The following is a 19077-nucleotide window of genomic DNA, read 5'->3' on the forward strand; positions in this document are numbered from 1 at the left end:
TATATATATATATATATATATATATATATATACATACACACATACATATGTATATATGTCAATGCTTTTTTTCTAATCGTCAGTGTGCTCTTTTTTCCTTTGCTTGTGTTTAAATCATGTGGAATTCGTACTCACCAGCTGTTGTTTGTCACCTTGTTACCGGCTGACCATAAATCGTTTGTTTCTCCTTTCTTTTCCACTCTCAGCCGGTGGATTGGTTTCCTGGAGCCTCCTAAATCGGCTGTTGTTGGTCACCTTGTTATGAACTGACCATGAAGCATTTGTTTCTCCCCTTTCTTTTCCAATGTCAGCCGATGGACTAGTTTCCTGGATTCTCCTAAATCTTCCAAGAGTTATTTAATCTTTCATTCTGTCATTCAGTCACCAATGCTCAGAAAAAAACAAAAGAACGCTCCCCATTTTGCAGTAATAATTAAAAAGATTTAATGCGTGTAAAATGATAACACTTACAAGAATGATAAAAAAGAGTTTGTATAATAGAAGTTACATTGAATATACTCATAACAGTAGCATGTGCTTTTACTTACAGAAAAAAGTCTGGTCACACACTGCAAACTTCACAAAAAAGTTTATTGTAGCACACAGGTACACATCATCCCACCGTTGATCCTCTTCACTTTGACATGTTTCACCTAATAATGTACTTAGTCGTAGTGGACTCAATGACTAAAGCTGCCCATACACCTTACAACCATCGCACGACTTTCGTTGTGCGATGATTGTAAGGTTATTAAAACTCCCGTATGAACTGCCCATGTTGGACAGGCAGATCGTATTTGCGATCATCGCAAGCCCTCCCCGCTGAGGGGAGGGATTGCCGATTATTGCAATGCTGAGCGGACAGTATGCGCTTGTGCACACCGGCCCGTGCGGCTTTCGTCTTGCGATCGCACTACCAACCCACGGAAAATCGTGCAGGTTTTCTAGCGTGCTCGTAAGTCTAAAGTCGTGCGACCGTACAGTAAATGCGGTCGCACACTGCCCATACACCTGCCGATTATTGTACGATCGCGGCATCACCTGCGATAATCGGCAGGTGTATGGGCACCTTAAGGCTAATATTGGGTGAAACATGTCAGAGTTAAGAGGATCCACGGCAGAACGATCTGTACCTTTCAGGAAAAGTCTGTAGTACGTGACCTGATTTTTTTCTGTAACTGTTGATTCTGAAGCAAGTTGGGCTCGGCCGGAGTGCACCCACCATTCTCTCCAGTGCTGCTGTGAACAGCGGTGATCTTGGGTTATGGAAGTCAGTAGCATGTGCTTATTTTGCCTACTTCAGTCAAACTTATGCACAACCATTTATGAAAATAGTTTTAATTGCCCGCATTCATCTCATTTATCAGGCTGCAGGAGAGAGAAACTACCACATATTTTACTGCATGTTACTCGGAATGAGTTCAGAACAAAAGAAGCAGCTAAACCTTGGCAGCTGTTCAGACTACAAGCATCTGACTGTGGTAATGTCAATCATATTCTGTTCCTCATATTTTCCTTGATGACTATATTTACATGATCAATACCTTTAAATTAACAATAGAGGAAATGAACAGACCGAAATTTTTTTCCGATGATTGTGTATCTTCCTATGTTTATAATGATAGTAATAATTTTCTTAGATGCTGATTGAGAGATCTTTTCCCATATGGGCTGACTATAGGCAGGCAGGTATGTCCCTACAACGGTGGGCAAGGAGACATACAGTATGTCCATCATCAACATTACTTATCTTACTATGTCATGCCCAATGAGCAGAAGCAGTGCATGTGCCCTCACTATCTTTGGTTCATTTAGAAACGCCTGATGCTCACCTAAGCATCACATCTGGAAGTCAGATAAGATAGGGGTTTAAGTGTTTATGTCCAGATTTAGCAACCTCTACATGTAGCTAAATTGAATATTTATCCTGTCACCTATGTGCTTTACTATAATAAAGCAAGTCCTAAATGGTCCCACAGTGGAATGAAACACCTTCAACCCACAGTTACTAGCTATACCTGATTATAGTTTTAGTTATTTTCAGAGATCACAACTGGGTATTGGTAGATTTATTATTATATTATTTTATTTGATTAAAAAAAAAATTAAAAATTACATTTTCATCCTACTTTAGGGCAACTGCATAGATTGTGAGGGGCGCAGTGATATCAGGGACTATGCTGAAGTCCGCTCTGCAATGAAGATTCTTCTTTTCTCTGAACAAGATCAGTCTGACATAAACATACTGCTGGCGTCTATTCTTCACTTGGGCAATGTGGAGTTCCAAAGTATGCAATATTAACTTGGGTTTATTATGTAATGTAATTTTTTTCCACATCATACAAAAGTGGCAATGTTTTCTATTTTTCATGCTGATCCTTGAAATAATACTTCAATTTTGTATTACACATTCCTTTATATACGACCTATTGTCAAATGTATACTTTACATGAATCAACAAGGTATGTCAGCATTGCCAAATAATTTTTGTAAGTGCCTCTTTCTAGCCACGCATAAAAAACTGCTGTTCCCTAGCTTAGATTACATGGTCTTTGGCTACCAGTCATTACTGCAGAGAATCCATTCATCTCCATAAAGAGTGAAATAACGAAATGGCTAATCCGTTGTACATCCAAGATTGAAATTAATTTTGACTGAAGCACCAGAGTTTAACCTAAATCAAAAAGGCAATTTTACATTACCGCAAACTAAGAGTAGGACACGTCTTTTCTTTCTGTGTTTGGCTGTATATTCCCAGTATCTTCATGCTTTTGCAATGCAGTTTTTGAACAAATAAAAAACACTAGTGTCTCTCCTCCGAATCTGGTGCTATGTGATAAATCAGGCTGCCTTTGTTAAGAGGTTGTAGGAGACTCCTAGTTTTTCACAAAAACGTTTTCCATTTGGGATGTTGTTGCCCTTTATTAGTTTGTCATATGCAAATAACCCCTTTGCAAAATGAGAAAGGATTTCTGCATAAGCTTAGACACATAAAAATAAACAATGTATGACTTTTTAAATAAACGTATAAGATTGTCCGTATAGCCAGTATATATGCTTTTGCTTTACAAATTACATTTATTTAATCCCTTTAATTATTTGTGTTACATTTTCTCTCAGTTTTTAGTTTTACCAAATATAAATATTTTCCTGTTGTTTCTTGTAGGTGCAATGTATGGCAATAGTGATGGCTGTGATGTTCGTGAGTCTCAGTCCAGCCACTTGTCCGCAGTATCGTCTATGCTTCAGGTAATTAGCGGCATATTTTGTCACCTCTCATCTTTATGCCCTGGCATAATAAACTGCAAATACATATCTACATTTAGGATTAAACTTTTGATTACATCTTCTGTTGTCATTTAGGTCAATGCAATGGAACTAAGAAATTGCCTTATCAAACACACCCTAATAGTACGAGGAGAGAGTGTTTCCATGCCTCTGAGTTGCTCACAGGCATCTGATGGCAGAGATGCCTTTACAAAGGTAATAACATTATGCACAATTCCCAAATACTGAAGTAGGAGTTCCAGTTTAGCAGTGAAGTAAAGTTACAGGGCTGCACAGTGGCTTGCTTGTGGCGGTGTGGCTCCCCGGTTCAAATCCTGGTCAGGACGCTGTTTGCATGTTTTCCCTGTGCTTGCGTGGGTTTCCTTCCACACGCCAAAAAGATGCTGGAAGGCTAATTGGCTATTGTCTAAATTGGCCCTGTATGCATGTGCAATAAAGACCTCAGGGCAGCTACTTGAGGGCAGGGACTGATGTAAATGTTCAATATGTAAAGTGTTGCGTACATTTTCAGTGCTATATAAATACCTGTAATAAATAATAGTACAGGCATTTATACAGAGCCAACAATTTATGTAGCTCTTTAGATACCGTACATTCACATTAATCCCTGCCTTCAATGAGTTTACCATCTAAGGTCCCTATCTCATATGCATAAATAATAATAGGCTAATTATATATATATATATATATATTGCAGTGCAATGAAGGAAGGACAGGGATGGAGGCCATCTCTTGACTTTCTAAAGTTTCTATTCTCCGTTTGATTGAGAAGCCTGATGGGAGGACCAGATTCTTAGCATTACCTTTGTTTGTGGTTACCACAGGGCCAAAGACAGTTTAATTCTCAGCCTCATAGTGAGCAACCATAATAAGATAACCACAAACAAATGAGTGACATGTGCGCGTACGCTTATTAGAGGCTGGATACAGCACTTGTGATCTGGCTAGCCCTGGGTCACGGCTTAACCCTGTCTAATGGGTTTACCTAAAGTTCAAAGATTAAATCTATGTATCATAGTGTTTAAGTAGTATCCAGACTGCTAGTATGTGCCACGATCTCTTAGATAAATAAATGTAGGCTACGAATATATGGTCACACTTGGACCTAATCCGCTAGGTAGCATTGGTAAAATTGAGGGTACAATACTTATACGATTCTTCTTTTTGAATGAACTATCAAAAAAGAAGACTGCACAGAAAACAGAAATGATTTTACAGGCAGCCCCTTTCTAGGGTTTCATTTTAAGTTCCTCTTTATGGCTGTAGATTAAGGCACATCCACCCTTCTAACAATCCAAACATATAAAAGTGTAAAGTAACTTACATTTTGGGGGATATATAAATATAATTTGCATAAATTGTATTGTACTGTAATAAAATCCCACTGCTTTATATTGTATAATAAACAAAATAGTTTTAATTGTATGCAAAAAAAAACTACTCAGGGGGGGAATTTATCAAAACTGGAGCAGACAAAATCTGGAGCAGCCGTGCATGGCAGCCAATCAGCTTCTCTATTCAGTTTGTTCAGTTGAGAATTGAAAATGAATGAGAGAAGCTGATTGGTTGCCATGCACAGCTGCTCCAGATTTTGTCTGCTCCAGTTTTGATAAATTCCCTTCAGAGTGTTTTAACAAAGTATTTTCTATGAAGTGTCCATAGACAACATTCATAAAGTGCACTGCATAAAAGAAAACAATGCAACAAACATCCGTATAACGCAGTTTCTTTTTATGTCATCCATTATAGGGCATTTATGGCCGAATGTTCATGTGGATAGTGAACAAAATCAATGAGGCTATTTTCACACCAGCACCCAAAGAAGTGGCAAATGAGCGCAGGCATATTGCATTATTAGACATCTTTGGTTTTGAACATTTTAATACAAACAGGTAATTTAAACAAGAAAATAGAACTAAATTAGCCTTTATGTAGTAGTAACCAATGTCTTGTTATAATACAGGCAAGGGCTAGCAGAGTAAAGAATAACAACTTTCTGTTGATTCACTGTTTTCACTGTAACATAAGACAAAGAAGAAGGATCAGAATTATTGTCTTCAGATAGAATAAAAAAAAGTTATATTCATCTGATCCTCTGAGCTGGCCGGCTCTTAGATTGGTCCCTGGAGCATCTCTCGGCTCTAGGAATCATCAAATTATCACAACCTATACAGTGTATTGGACATGAAGATGCCGAGGGACATACCATCGCTGCAGTGGATGAGGAGAGAGGCAGGAGGGAGCACTTCTGGCTCCGTGAATCAGATGAGAACAGCCTGATTTTTTTAGGCAAAAACAAGCAGTTAACCCTTGCAGTGCAGGTATACAATTTCTGCACGGAGTTCTTCTCTAAAGTCCAACTAAAGTCAAACCCTTATTAGACAGTGTGGAGAAGATTTGCAGATTATGTCAGGGTTCAAATTATTGACAAAAAGCTATCTCATACCATTCTACGATAGCCAGAAAGTGCACAGCCTATGGTGATACAGTTTAAATCCAAATGACAGAAATGGCCAGGACACAAACAGTTAAAGGAGGACTATGAGGTGAGTGATTTCCACTCATCCTCATAGTTAGAGCCGACCTGTGACAAAGAAGCTGTTACAGGTCGGCTCTATTGATCGGGAAGTGAGCAGAAACATGCACCGATCCCCTCACTTCCCGATCGTCTCCCTGCAGAGAGTGGTGACTGCCTCTCCGATCCTCCAGCTCTGAGTGAAGGAACGAATGGGGGAGGGGGCGGGCACAGCTGGCTCTTCCTCTAGATAGGCACGCAGCTGGGTGGATCCAGACAGTATTGTTGGGAACCGTCCCGGCTGCGGTGCTCTCAGTATATACCGTGGCCAATAGCCCGCAATATACTGAGCTTTGGGTCACGGGAGGAGGTCGGTAAATGTGTCCTCCCGTAAACCCTAAAGAGAACTATGGGGAAAAACACTCCCCCCATAGTTCTCTTTTAAGACCTCAGATGTTTACGAAGGACAACAAGTAAAAATCACATGCAAAAAGGAAAACAAAACTACCAATGTTTTGGAAGCATGGAGGCCCCCTTTCTCCAGATGACAGACATTCTATGATAGAAACTGTACATCTATTTATAGGCCAACATTTAATTACAACCCTAACCATCTTTATGACAAGTTGATTACCCATGCAGGTCTGGTACTCACCCATAAAGTAAATAAAAAGTGTGCACCGCCTTGAATGTACTTTTCCACAGAATCATATCATAAAGATCAGCTGCTGTAGTTGTTATAATGGGATTGCTTAGCTGTGCAGCACAATCAGAATGTGCAATCACTGGTCCATAAAAGGACTTTCCATCTGTGCCTTAAATGATTACTAAAGGCTGGGCATTTTTTACCTTAATACATTCTCTGTATTAAGGTAAGGTAAAAAACACACAGTACCTTTTTGAATCCCCCGTCCCCCCACACTTACCTGTCAGCGTCCCTTGTCACCGCTGCCTGTCCCTGAAGTGATCCTCCGTCCGAACTTCCTGCTTGCGGGGAAGGAGATTGAGGGCAGAGGAGCCATAGGGTTAGGTTTTAAAATATGTCTGTGTCTCACATGTCTAGTCACATGTGCCAGAAATCCAGGAAGTAATAGGAGAGCTAGTAATCTGCCTTATTAACCCCTTCATGACTGAGCTTGTTTTTAGTTTCTGTTCGTAAATGACTGACACACTTTTGACATTTTTGACACCTGGCAATTATCTAGAAGTATCTGTTTGTAGATTGTCATTACTAAACATTTCTAAAGGTGTGTTTGTTGTTATTTTAAAGACATGGGTAAAACTAGGGCAATTCGAAGAAATTAGAATATAGGCAACCCCCCGTTCCATCCAGCAGACTATAACTAAGTGGCTCTTAACCAGATAGAACTAAAGCTTTTCCACTCTGTTCTGCTAAAGCTGAATTGTAGATAGCTGTATTGTATCTTAGAGGGTTATTCACAAAGCTGCCGAAGGCAGCCAAGTGAATAACTGACCCGAAGTGATGTGAGCCGAACGCTGTTCGGCTATTCACTTCAGGCTTGTACGGCTGATTTCAGCTGTACATCGCCTTGCTTTGGCTGGCTTCGGTTCAGCCGAGCATGCTCAGCATGTTCGGCTGAGCCGAAGTGCAGTAGGAGTTCGACTCAGCCGATCCAACATCTGGATCGGCTGAGCCGAACCTCCGGCAGGCTACTCACTGCCGTTCGGCCTATTCTAATAGGGGCCGAATGGCAGTGAGTGAATAGCCGAATGCGCCGAGTGGCATTCGACTAGGCTATTCTGCTCGGTACCTCTGATGTACCGAGCAGAAAAGAAAATAAGTGAAATTAAAAAAAAATAAGAGTTGAAAAATTATTGAAAAAATTTAAATAAATAGGAAAATTTAAAAAAATAAAAATATTTTAAAGAAAATAAAAAAATACAATTGGGCGGAGCTATTGGTGACAGCTAGCTCTGACCAACTGTTTTCTATTGGCCAGCACCTGCCAGAGTCTTCAAGCAGATCCCGACCAATGAATAACAACTGGGCCCAGTTGTTATTGTTTAATGACAGATCAGCGTCCCCAGGTCATTACAACTGAGATCACAGCTGGCTCTGCCCAGCTGTCATTTGCGTGGAGAATGGCCTGCCTTCGGTAAGCTGTTCTCCCTGTTTCGGCTGTCACTTTGGCTGTCGAGCCGAAGCAAATGCCTTTGGCTCGGCTGAGCTGTTCGGCTGCCTTCAGTTGCTGTACGGGCTATTGTGAATAGCCCATACAGCAGCCCTTCAGTTCAACTGAACTGAAGGGCCGAGGTGGCCGAAGAGAGCCGAAGGATCAGCCGAAGCTACGGCTGGATCCTTTGTCTATTTAGTGAGTAACCCCCTAAGTATCTAATTTATTAGTACACAAAACTTCTATTCTAAAAACCATCCCCTTATTTTTCCCCACCATGTTTAGTGCAAGAGCATAAATATTTTGGACACAGAAAACAAGAATGTGTAATATAGATATCTGTGGTTTATTTGAAAATGAGTCCTTCCTTTCAGCCATAGTAGTAAATTCTTACCTATGCACATCCTTATCTTTTCAGCTTTGAGCAGCTGTGCATTAATTTTGCCAATGAGCACCTTCAGCAGTTTTTTGTGCGTCATATATTCAAGCTGGAGCAAGATGAATATGCTGCAGAGCAGATACAATGGCAAATTGTGGATTTCTCTGACAACCAACGTACATTGGATATAATTGCTCTAAAGCCCATGAACATCATCTCACTTATTGATGAAGAAAGCAAATTTCCCAAGGTAAGGATCTAACAACAGTTTCTGGAAAAAAAAAAAGAGTATAGCTTTGCCAAAGAAGCTATTTTTATAACCAGTGAAACGTCTTTAACATTACAGAACCTGCTGTGCACAGTGGATGGGGTGCCTAACCCTTTTCATGTTGCACTTTGCATGTACTTGATGTCTTGCTGCACCACTGTATTTTCTGTACATATTGTTCAACACTGTGTTGTTGAAAACTTTAGAGAGGAATCAAGATTGCTGTTTTGGTTCTTTTTATGTACTGTCATTCTAATGCTTTTTCCTAACCATATACTATCTTCTGTAATGAAGATACTATATGAAGATACTATAATCTTCTCTAATGTAGGTCTCATCTTCCATGATGTAATTGCAAAAACTTTATCTGTGGCAATAAAAAAAATATTTGATTGAAAAAACCATTACAGAACATGTCCAGTTTAATGTAACTAACTACAGCTAGCTATACCATCACCTGGATAAAAGAGAACCTTCACAGGCAGTATAGTTTATATTTATCACATGTGTGATTCATAGCATAAAATGAGAAACAATATATGAGAAATAAGTATGTATTACTGTTGTAGATCTTATTTATCAAGGTGCTTACTTCATTCACCATATTAGATATTTGACCTAATATGGTATTGTACCTAATGATCTGAAAAGGGAACACAGGGAGTCCCTAGGGTTTGGCCAGCTTCATCCTCACTTCACAAGGGGCCTGTGCTCCTTGTCTGTTTACCCACCTGAAATTTGGGACCAAGTATAAGTTAGGAAAAATAAAAATACAGAAATTAAAAGTTGCATGAAGTTAAATTAAGAACGGTAAAGTTCTCCATTCTAAACAAAAATGGCCGTACAACTCTCCTCTGATGCCCCTATTGGGCCATCTGTACTTCCCGCCGGGGCTCATGGATTGGGGACATCGCACATGGATCCAGGAAGGTTCCGAACTATTGCTACACCAGATCATACAGGGAGGGAGGATCGAACCCCTCTCCTCCCTGTGTGGATCACCCAGGCCCTCCTTCATGGATGTATGGAGATATGGTCAGCTGTCACACTTTGTAGGGCAGCTCCCTTCGCCATTGAGATCCAAAAGGGACCTGAACCAATTGGAACTGCTCTTCCCAGCAGATTCAGCCCCCACTAAGAATATATCTTCCATGTACGGCGTCTTGTCGCGTCTAGACGCCTCCTCCCACCCGCCCTATTTGGCGTTCTGGGAGAGGGAGCTGGGCTGCCCCCTTACTGAGAAACGCAGAACGCGTGTTCTGGCCTTCTCAAGGGGGTTGAGCAGATCCTCAGGTATCCAGGAGCTCCACTATAAGCTATTATGTCGGTGGTATTACACCCCTCAGAAAATGCACCAGATAGATAGCTCAGTGACCCCGCTGTGTTGGAGGGGTTGTGGACAGGTGGCCACACACACGTGCATATATGGTGGCAATGCCCGAAAATAACACCCTTTTGGCAACAGGTAGCGGACGAGATATTCCATATTCAGGGAATGGAAGTGCATCTGGACCCCTTGGAAATGTTGTTTCATGGAGCCGAGGGATCAATGGGCCGCTATGCTCGCTCCATCACACCACATTTACTCAATGCAGCTAAAGCCTTAATTCCAGCCAAATGGAAGAGTGAGGCGGCGCCTACCCTGCTAGAGTGGCTGGACAGGGTGGAACAGATTTACTGCATGGAGGAACTCACTCTTACCGAACCAGATCAAATAGAGCGTCTATCGAAAACATGGGCGTGTTGGTTAGCGTATAAGACGACCCCAGCATACCTCACCAAACGGGGGGTTTAAGGTTTAAGCGTGGATGACTCTGTGGCTAAAAGGTGTTTAACTACTTAAAAGAACTCTGTACGACTTTGGAAACAGCACAACAAATGTATAACTCATGACAGACCATAAGTAGTATGTGTTATGTGAAGACATGATCCTAAATCTACCTACCCCCATACCCAACTTACCTTCCCACCCTGTCAACCTCCCTCCCCCCATACCTTCTCCTGCCTCCCCCCGCCTTCCTACAATCAAGCCTTTTTGGCTCAAAGCTTATCTAACTAATGCGAGATTTTAGGATAGGGTTCACGTGCTGAGCAAAATTTGCTCAGCGCTTTACAAACTAGTGGAGACAGTACAGTTGCAATACAATTTACAATATAATACAGTTTCAGAACAATAGGGTTTGGAGGGCCCTGCTTGTGAGAGCTGACAATCTAGTAGGAGGGGCAGGTGATACAAAAGGTAATAATTGTTTGGATTGAGTTATTGGAGGAAGTAAAAGGCAGTTATGTTGAGATGAGGTAGGCTTCCCTAAAGAGATGGGTTTTTAAGGATCGCCTAAAGGTGGGCAGCGTAGGAGATAGGCGGACAGATTGGGGTAAAGAGTTCCAGAGAATGGGGGACACTCTGGAGAAGTCCCGGAGGCGAGCATGGGAGGAGGTAATGAGAGAGCTAGAGAGCAGGAAGTCCTGAGAGGAACGGAGAGGACGGTTTGGGTGATATTTCAAGATGAGATCAGTGATGTAGGTTGGGGCGGAGTTGTAGATGGCTTTGTATGTTGTTGTTAGTATTTTTAATTTTATTCGTTGGGCAAGTGGGAGCCAGTGGAGGAATTGGCAGAGGGGGGCGGCAGACACTGAACGGTTGGTAAGGTGGATGAGTCTGGCAGCAGCATTCATGATAGCCTGCTTAGTGGTAGGCCAACAAGGAGGGGGCTACAGTAATCGAGTCGAGAGATTACAAGGGAGTGAATTAGAAGCTTTGTGGTTTCGTTTGTTAAAAAGGGGCGTATTTTGGAAATGTTACGGAGGTTGAGTCGGCAAGATTTGGATAGTGATTGGATGTGGGGCTGAAAGGAGAGCTCAGAGTCAAGGATTACACCGAGTACCCTGGCTTAATGGGAAGGGTTGATCGTAGTGTTATTGATAGTGATGGGGAAGTTGGGGGAGGGAACACGGAGAGGAGGAAAAATTATAAGCCCAGCTTTTGACAGATTGAGTTTGAGGTAGTGGTGTGACATCCGTGCTGAGATGATGGAAGTAAGCAGAGCTTCACCTCACTCACTAAGCTAAACCTCCATTGCAAAGTGCAAATTCCCTTGCAAAGTGAATAGCCTCTTTATTAAAGCAGTTCCATTGTTTCCACCAGAAGCATATTTGACAGGGTGACAATGCATAGAAGTAAATGGGAGACAGGGAGTGTTGTCACACCTTAATAGGAAGTGCTTAAACAAGGACCTTAAAGGCAGGATCACCACGTATTATTTAAATGAAAGCTGTAGATTTTAAAAAAGATTGAAAGTGTTTTTTAAAATGACATTAACATGTTAAAAATTATAAAAGAATTTAGTGATTGGTTATACATGTTCTTTCCGCACCATGGACAGCACTTAAAATTCCACTTTCATAATTTGAAAATAAAATGTGGTTGGTTATCATTCTATATTCCTTTTATTACACACTAAAAATAATATTTTTTTGAATGAATGAATCGTGCATATATTAGGAAGCTATAATTAGCACAGGCCTGCTTTATTTATTACTTTTTAATAAAATGAAGACAGAATGTTATCAGCAGCCAATTGGATGTCTCCTTGAAGCTCGGTGTACTTCCTTTTTAATCTTTGCAGTTTAAAAATTATTATACTGCTTGTAAGCACATACCCCGTCTGGGCATTTACTGGAGTCTTTAAGCAGCTATGTTTGATTTTCCTTTTCTTTTCCTAGGGATCAGATGCCACCATGCTGACGAAACTTAACAAAATTCACAGTAAAAGTAACATATACATTGCATCTAAAAGTGTGCATGACACAAAGTTTGGAATAACCCATTTTGCAGGACTGGTACAATATGAAACAGAAGGTGCGTAATATAGAAGATTTTCTTAAAATAATAAAAAGCTGTTGCCAATGTTTAGTTAATATTTACATTTTGGTCACCAACACATTCTCTATTATCTTTGTCTGCTGTTTAAAACCATTTACAATTGGCCTGAGCTGTGATAATGTGCAAAAATTCTGGGTCCAGATTTGTGGATGATCATAACCCATTAAATATGCTTGAAAATCCATATTTTACATTTCAGCTTTGACGAGGAGTTGCTTTGTTACAAGAAATATAGTTTTGTACAACCCTTCTTACTCGGACCTGCCAATACTGAGCATGGGAGCTACCCATTAACCTGCCATGCTCCCTCTTAATCCTCTCTCATTCACCCTTCTCCCACACACACAAGCACACTTTCTTTTCCCTACACAACTATCTGCACTTTCGAAATGACAAACCATAACACACAAGTAACAACCCATGAACAAAAATGTTGTTAAGAAAGGTTTTATTGAATATTCTGTATTGCTGAATACGCATGTTACAAGCAATATTGTAGTTAATAATGTTATACTTGTAATATTTACATTACCGTGTAAACCAATAAACAGAGATTCCAATAGAGAATATTGGATGCATAATGTTTTATTTTTTTCTGATGCAGGATTTCTGGACAAGAACCGTGACTTGCTGAGTACAGATTTTATCCTTATGGTCCACTCTTCTACCAATAAATTCTTGAAGCAGGTCTTCCAGTTAGATAAAAACGTCAATAATTCCTCCATTCGTGGAATCATCCGGAATTCGGGCCTCAATGGCCAGAAGGTTGTTACCATTCTTTCTTTGGGTCCTCATTCAGCTCACCACCTGTTAAGGGTTATTGTGATGTGCTGCAAATTAAGATGGAAAAACTTTCAAGACATACATATAACTTCACACATTTTCTTCCAACCATCTCATGCAGTTCTAATGTCTTTGAAAATTACATTTCATAAATCATGAATTTTTTATTTACAGTTTATTTGCCAAAACAGCCATTTTTAGAGCTCCCTCCTTCCCGACTCTTGATTAGGATCCTGGACTAAATTGCCCAATATAGCAAATGCATTATTCCTATTTATTCCTATTGTTCTATACTAGTCTTCCTTTAACTCCATCCCTTTTTTTAACTTCATGCCTTTTAGCAAAACCATCTTTTCCTTAATTTACTGCTCAGCTTCTCCACTCTGACATGGGTTGAAGAAGGGAGAGAAATGCCATACAGCAGCAGTGTTTTGAAATGAACACTATTCCCCAGGCTTTCAGCTGGGAGGTAAACCAGCATACTCCATAGAATGGGATACCACAGCTTTAAAACTTGCTAGTTACGGTAATAAAACATGTAAAGGAAAATGTTATAGCTGCATCAATCTGAATAGTAGATTAGATATTTCATGAGTGACAGGTCCTTTTGACAGTACCTCATTTCATGTTACATAAACACTAAGTAAATAACAAGGTAGATATAAAAATTGTACTCATTTTCTCTTCAATTATGTGTCTGTTCCTGGATGCACCACTCCACTGTTTCTCTACTGATATCATGTGACAACTGTACATGGATACTCAGAAAAGTGGTTATACTGAATTTCCAGTCTAAATAGATTCTCTAAATATAACTTTTTAGGGCAATTAGGACAACCCTTAGTATCAGAACATCACTTAGTATTAAGACAACACAAACCATGTTTGTCAAGTAGAAGTTCATTCTAAATTAAGCAGCATTTAATCCTTTGTGTCCTCTACTCACCTGCAGATCTCAGACACAAACAAGTCATTACCCACTCTTGGAGGACAGTTCAAACAGTCACTGGAGCAGCTGATGAAAATTCTGGGAAATTGCCAGCCTTACTTTGTCCGTTGCATCAAGCCCAATAATTTGAAGAAGCCATTGGTATGTGTGACCTATTATATAGGTCTTGTTTCTAGAGTTTCTTGACTAAGTCTTTGAGAGCAAAAATCTTTATGCCTGCTTTAAAGCTGATTTATTACACATTTTGTGTTTGTATAAGAGACTGACAGGCTAGTGGAACATTTTCTATTGGCATATACATGTGGGTACACATTTCAGGGTCAGTCATGAATGGCAATTTATTTAAGTGCCAATATGTTGGTCTTGATAATTCAGAAGAAAACGTTTAAAATGTTTGGCACGATATTCTTATCATTAATAGTGTCAGCATGATGTTCTCATTTCTGTGATAATACTGTACTTTTATTGTGATTGTGCAATCACAGAAATGATTATGGCTTGAGGATTGGGGTTATATTTAGGGCCTAGGTTCAGTTTTAGAATTATATTTAGAGTCTAGATGAAGGATTGGAATTAGGGGTTTGGCTGAGGTTACAGGCCAGGTATTGTACTTATTAGTTTTTTTGGTGTGGTAAATTTATTTTGTGTTTGCCTTAATTCTGTACAGAAATATTGTACCAGGTGCATGTTGCATTACTTAGACATATGCTTTTAGTTCAGTGGTAAAAAGTTAACATACACTGATGTATGGTTAGCAAGACTCAGTACAAAGCATTACACAGTCTGAAACAAAATGTATACCAGGTTCTGAAGTGACATTAACCCTGATCCCCAAATTATTTGCAAATGTATTTGGGCAAACCATACTAATATAGAGTTGTTTGTACTTTGATAAAATGTCAGTGACAATATTATCAAATGCCTTTTTGTCCAGAGTGAAGATATCCTTCCATTTTAGGAAGATTACTTTTCTGGCATAGAACAACAAAAGTCTAATTAGTTGTTAAGGGTGTTTTCCCATAATATAGTTTGCAATATAGCAAGGAGGTAAAGTTCTGGGAGGTAAGGTAGATCAAAACCCATCGTTGTCATTAATAAAGAGTCCATTTGTTGCCTAGAATAAAGTTTAGAGCATGATCAGAAAACATGAAGAATGTGAATGAACTAGAATTGTTATAGAAGATCCTATGTGCTTATTACTGTGTAGAAAAAGTTTCCTCCGCTTCCTCAAAGTCCTCTTTAGTTAAGAATGGTAAGTCTCTAGATCACTGTGACCAGGCTTTATCAAAGGGGGCAGAGATCTGTTGTTGGAAAACATTGTATATGTTTGTCACCTGTTTGGAGACAACCAATAAGCACAGTAGATTTTCAAAAGGAGAAACCTGTATAGTCAGTGCCTGTGATCCCAGTTGAGCCTGAACAGCATGATGAAGAGTGAGGTACCTCGAGTTGGCAGTTGTTCAACTCAAAGGTATATTTCAGGTGTTCAAAACAGATGGTAAGATGTTCATATGATTTGACAAGCATATTTAGTCCCTCTATATAATCGTTAAGAGTTTTAAAGTGAGAGTTAAACCATGGAGGAGTACTGCGTGAAATTGGTGTGCCACAATTACCTAGAGTTCTAGCTTTATGCCATGCTACAATGCCTTGGTCTGGAGGTGAATTTTTCTTGCAATTATGGAGCAAGGGCTTAAAGGAGAACTATGAGGTGAGTGATTTTCACTCAACCTCATAGTTCGAGCCGACGTGTGACAATGAAGCTGTCACACGTCGGCTCAATAGTTCGGGAAGTGAGCGAACACATACCATCACTCACTCATTTCTCGATCCTGTCCCTGCAGAGAGCCGTGACTGTCACTCACAGCTCCCTGCAGAGATTCACTCCCTCCCCGCTCCGATTCTCCAGCGCTGACTGGTGGAACGGACAGTGGAGGGGGCGGTTACAGCTGGCTCTGCCTCTAGATAGGCAGAGCCAGCTGTCAATCACGCAGCTGGGTGGATCTTGACAGTAATGTCGGGATCCATCCCGGCTGTGGCGGTCTCAGTATACAGCGAGCTGTAGCTTGCGATATACTGAGCATTGGGTCACGGGAGGACGCTAGTTTATGTCCTCCCATGACCATTAGGAGAACTATGGGGAAAAACACCTGCCCCAAAGTTCATATTTAAGAGATTAATTGAACCCTTCATCTGTCATTGCTAGGACAGTGGCCATATTTTCCAGAGAGGGATTGAACCAATCATTAAAGAATGTCAGCTGAGCCACACAAAAGTAATGTTGGAGATTTTATACCGATACGTCTTCCATGTCCTTATGGGCATGCAGACTGAGTCTGTTAATATGCGGCACTTTGCCATTTCAAATATACAAAAATTTAGGGATAAACATTTTTTATTTGGAATATATACCAGGGCTGAGCATAGGATATACAAGATCTTTTATTTAGGCCTCCATCATCCATCTTTGACTGAAATATAAGTTTTGAAGAGACTCTCAGATTTTTTTAATATACAATCTGTGCATTTGACAAGAAATTTGGGAGACTTACTTGGTCTGTTCAAAATAAGGTAGATGCCAATTGATTTAATTGGGTCAGGGCTAAAAGGTTCACAAGGGTAGCACTATAGGCTCTACTGTACTCAGCTCTGAAACATATGTTTCTTGTGTTTCTCAGCTCTTTGATCGTGAGCTTATTATTCGGCAACTGAGATACTCTGGAATGATGGAGACCATACGAATCCGAAAAGCAGGGTATCCGATCCGTTACAGCTTCTCCGATTTCTTTCACAGATTTCGAGTGTTGATGCCATTAGGTTCTCAGAATCGCAAGAAGGTAAAATATAGTAGTTTCATAAATGACAACGTGTAATATTATAAAGACATGCAACTTTAAGAAATGTAACCTTTATTAAAGCCCCACTCCAAAACCAAACAGCTTGGGGTGAGTTAGGCACAGGTTGCTGAAAATTAGCAGTAAGTGAAATTATTGAGTAAGATAGGTCTGGTGTGTGTTGTTTACTTTATAAAACTTTTAGTTTAATTAGTTTTAATGAGATGAGATGAAATGAAATAGTGAAACATACAAATACACAGTAGTAAACATTACTTGGTCCAGTAGGAATATTTTAAGTGTTCATAATTCCCACCTTAGACACCACAAAAATTATTTCACATGGCCAAGAGAATGTTGTATATATCCTGTAAATCGGAGGAGTAGAATCAAGTGCAGGTGTCTGCAAATTGTGGAAAATTCCCTTATGTTGAGATAATAGATATCGGAACTTTATATTAATTTACTGTAATAGTATGGATACAAATATGTTGTTGTGTAAACCATTTACCATACTTGCATTAACTGCATTTCCTTTACTGCGTAAAAGGAAAAATATAATAATTTCTCTTTTTTAGTTGGATCACCAGGCTTGCAGTGTTGATATTTGTGAAGCTGTTATTGGAAAACATGAAGAATGGAAAGTAGGAAAAACAAAACTTTTCCTTAAGGTAATAATTAATAATTCTTTCTGCAAATGTAGATATAATTGTATCTCTTTAAAGACCTGTAACCCCACAGGTTATACAATTTCTGACTGATTTATGGTTGGGAATACTTTGAAACACCTTTTACCAGCAAGGAAAATGCTGCTTCCTGCCTATTTCTCCAGTGGACTGTACTGACATGGCTGAGTAACAGCCACACCCCTCAGCACAAGCTTGCTTATAGAGATTTGTACTGCAGGGAAGGAGTGGGGTGTGTGTAACCAGGTCTGTGGGAATCACTGAGAGCAGTGTGTCTTTCCTGGTACCTATAACAATTTAAACATCTCGCACTGTAATACAATACTAGCAAAAGTGTGTCTGTTTCAGAACAGTAGAGGTAGTGCAGACAGCGTACACAATGTGCAAACACAAAGCATGGGAGGAGAGTTTTTTTTTAAAAAAAGCATTAGAGGTCTTTCAGATCCCTGATACCTCCTCTGTGTTGATCAGTTACAGAGATCTCCTGATTTGTAATTAAGGCAGCGCAGGCCACTGCAATACCCAAGGGAATAATTTATAATCACTTTGCTCACCACAACAGGATGTTTTTTTTCCACAGCCAACAACAGAACACTTGAATATCTTCATCTGCTCCAGTCACCTCAAGAACACATCACCAATTTTTTGGGGACAGATAGAGCTTTATTTTGGTGGTATTTAAACACCACTGGGGTTTTTATTTTTTACTATAATTAGGAAAAATTACAGAAAAATTTGAAAAAATAATTATTTTTTTACATTATGTTAGGAAACATTTATTATTACCCATTTTTTTGGTAAAATATAAAAGTCGGGGTCACGTCGGGTAAATAGACACCAAACATGTCAAGCTTTAAAATTGCGCGCACACGCGAAATCGCAGAAAACTACCATACCCAAAATTGGCCATAGGCGACACTTTAAAAGCTTTTACCGCTCATCAGTTTAGTGTTATCAGTGATTGATGGCCCTAGACTTATTGCTCTCACTGCAACGTTCGCGGCGATATGTAACATGTGCAGCGTAATGAGCGCAATCGTCTTTTTTGCATGTATGCGCCCCCCTCTGCATGTTTGCATGCGTGTATGTATGGGTGGGGACTTAAACATTTTTTTTGTTTTTTTATTCTTTTTTATGTGTAACTTTAAAAAAAAATTTGGGGGGGGGCTTACATTTTTTTTTTGTTTTACTAAACTTTATTGCTATCACATACGGGGCTAATAAAAAACCCCTATGTGATAGCACAATATGTGACAGGTCCTCTTTATGGAGACATCAGGGGTCTCCAAGACCCCTAATGTCACCTAGGACCCCCCAAAAGAAGCTGATGAAGCACAGATCTGCTCCATCAGCTTCT

General features: G+C 39.8%; 1 protein-coding gene across 1 annotated transcript in view; it reads left to right on the forward strand.

Moving 5' to 3' along the window:
* MYO7B (myosin VIIB) overlaps positions 1–19077 on the forward strand; it is an 82811-nt gene that overhangs the window by 22235 nt on the left and 41499 nt on the right. The window contains exons 8-18 of the mRNA XM_018563501.1: positions 1368–1481; positions 2135–2288; positions 3167–3249; positions 3364–3483; positions 5038–5180; positions 8357–8567; positions 12309–12444; positions 13073–13233; positions 14204–14341; positions 16879–17037; positions 17613–17705. Of these exons, the coding sequence (XP_018419003.1) occupies positions 1368–1481; positions 2135–2288; positions 3167–3249; positions 3364–3483; positions 5038–5180; positions 8357–8567; positions 12309–12444; positions 13073–13233; positions 14204–14341; positions 16879–17037; positions 17613–17705 (1512 nt within the window). The remainder of the gene's footprint in view (positions 1–1367; positions 1482–2134; positions 2289–3166; positions 3250–3363; positions 3484–5037; positions 5181–8356; positions 8568–12308; positions 12445–13072; positions 13234–14203; positions 14342–16878; positions 17038–17612; positions 17706–19077) is intronic.

The sequence above is a fragment of the Nanorana parkeri genome, unplaced genomic scaffold (genome assembly GCF_000935625.1).
Source record: "Nanorana parkeri isolate BGI_ZX_2015 unplaced genomic scaffold, ASM93562v1 scaffold667, whole genome shotgun sequence".
NCBI lineage: Eukaryota > Metazoa > Chordata > Amphibia > Anura > Dicroglossidae > Nanorana > Nanorana parkeri.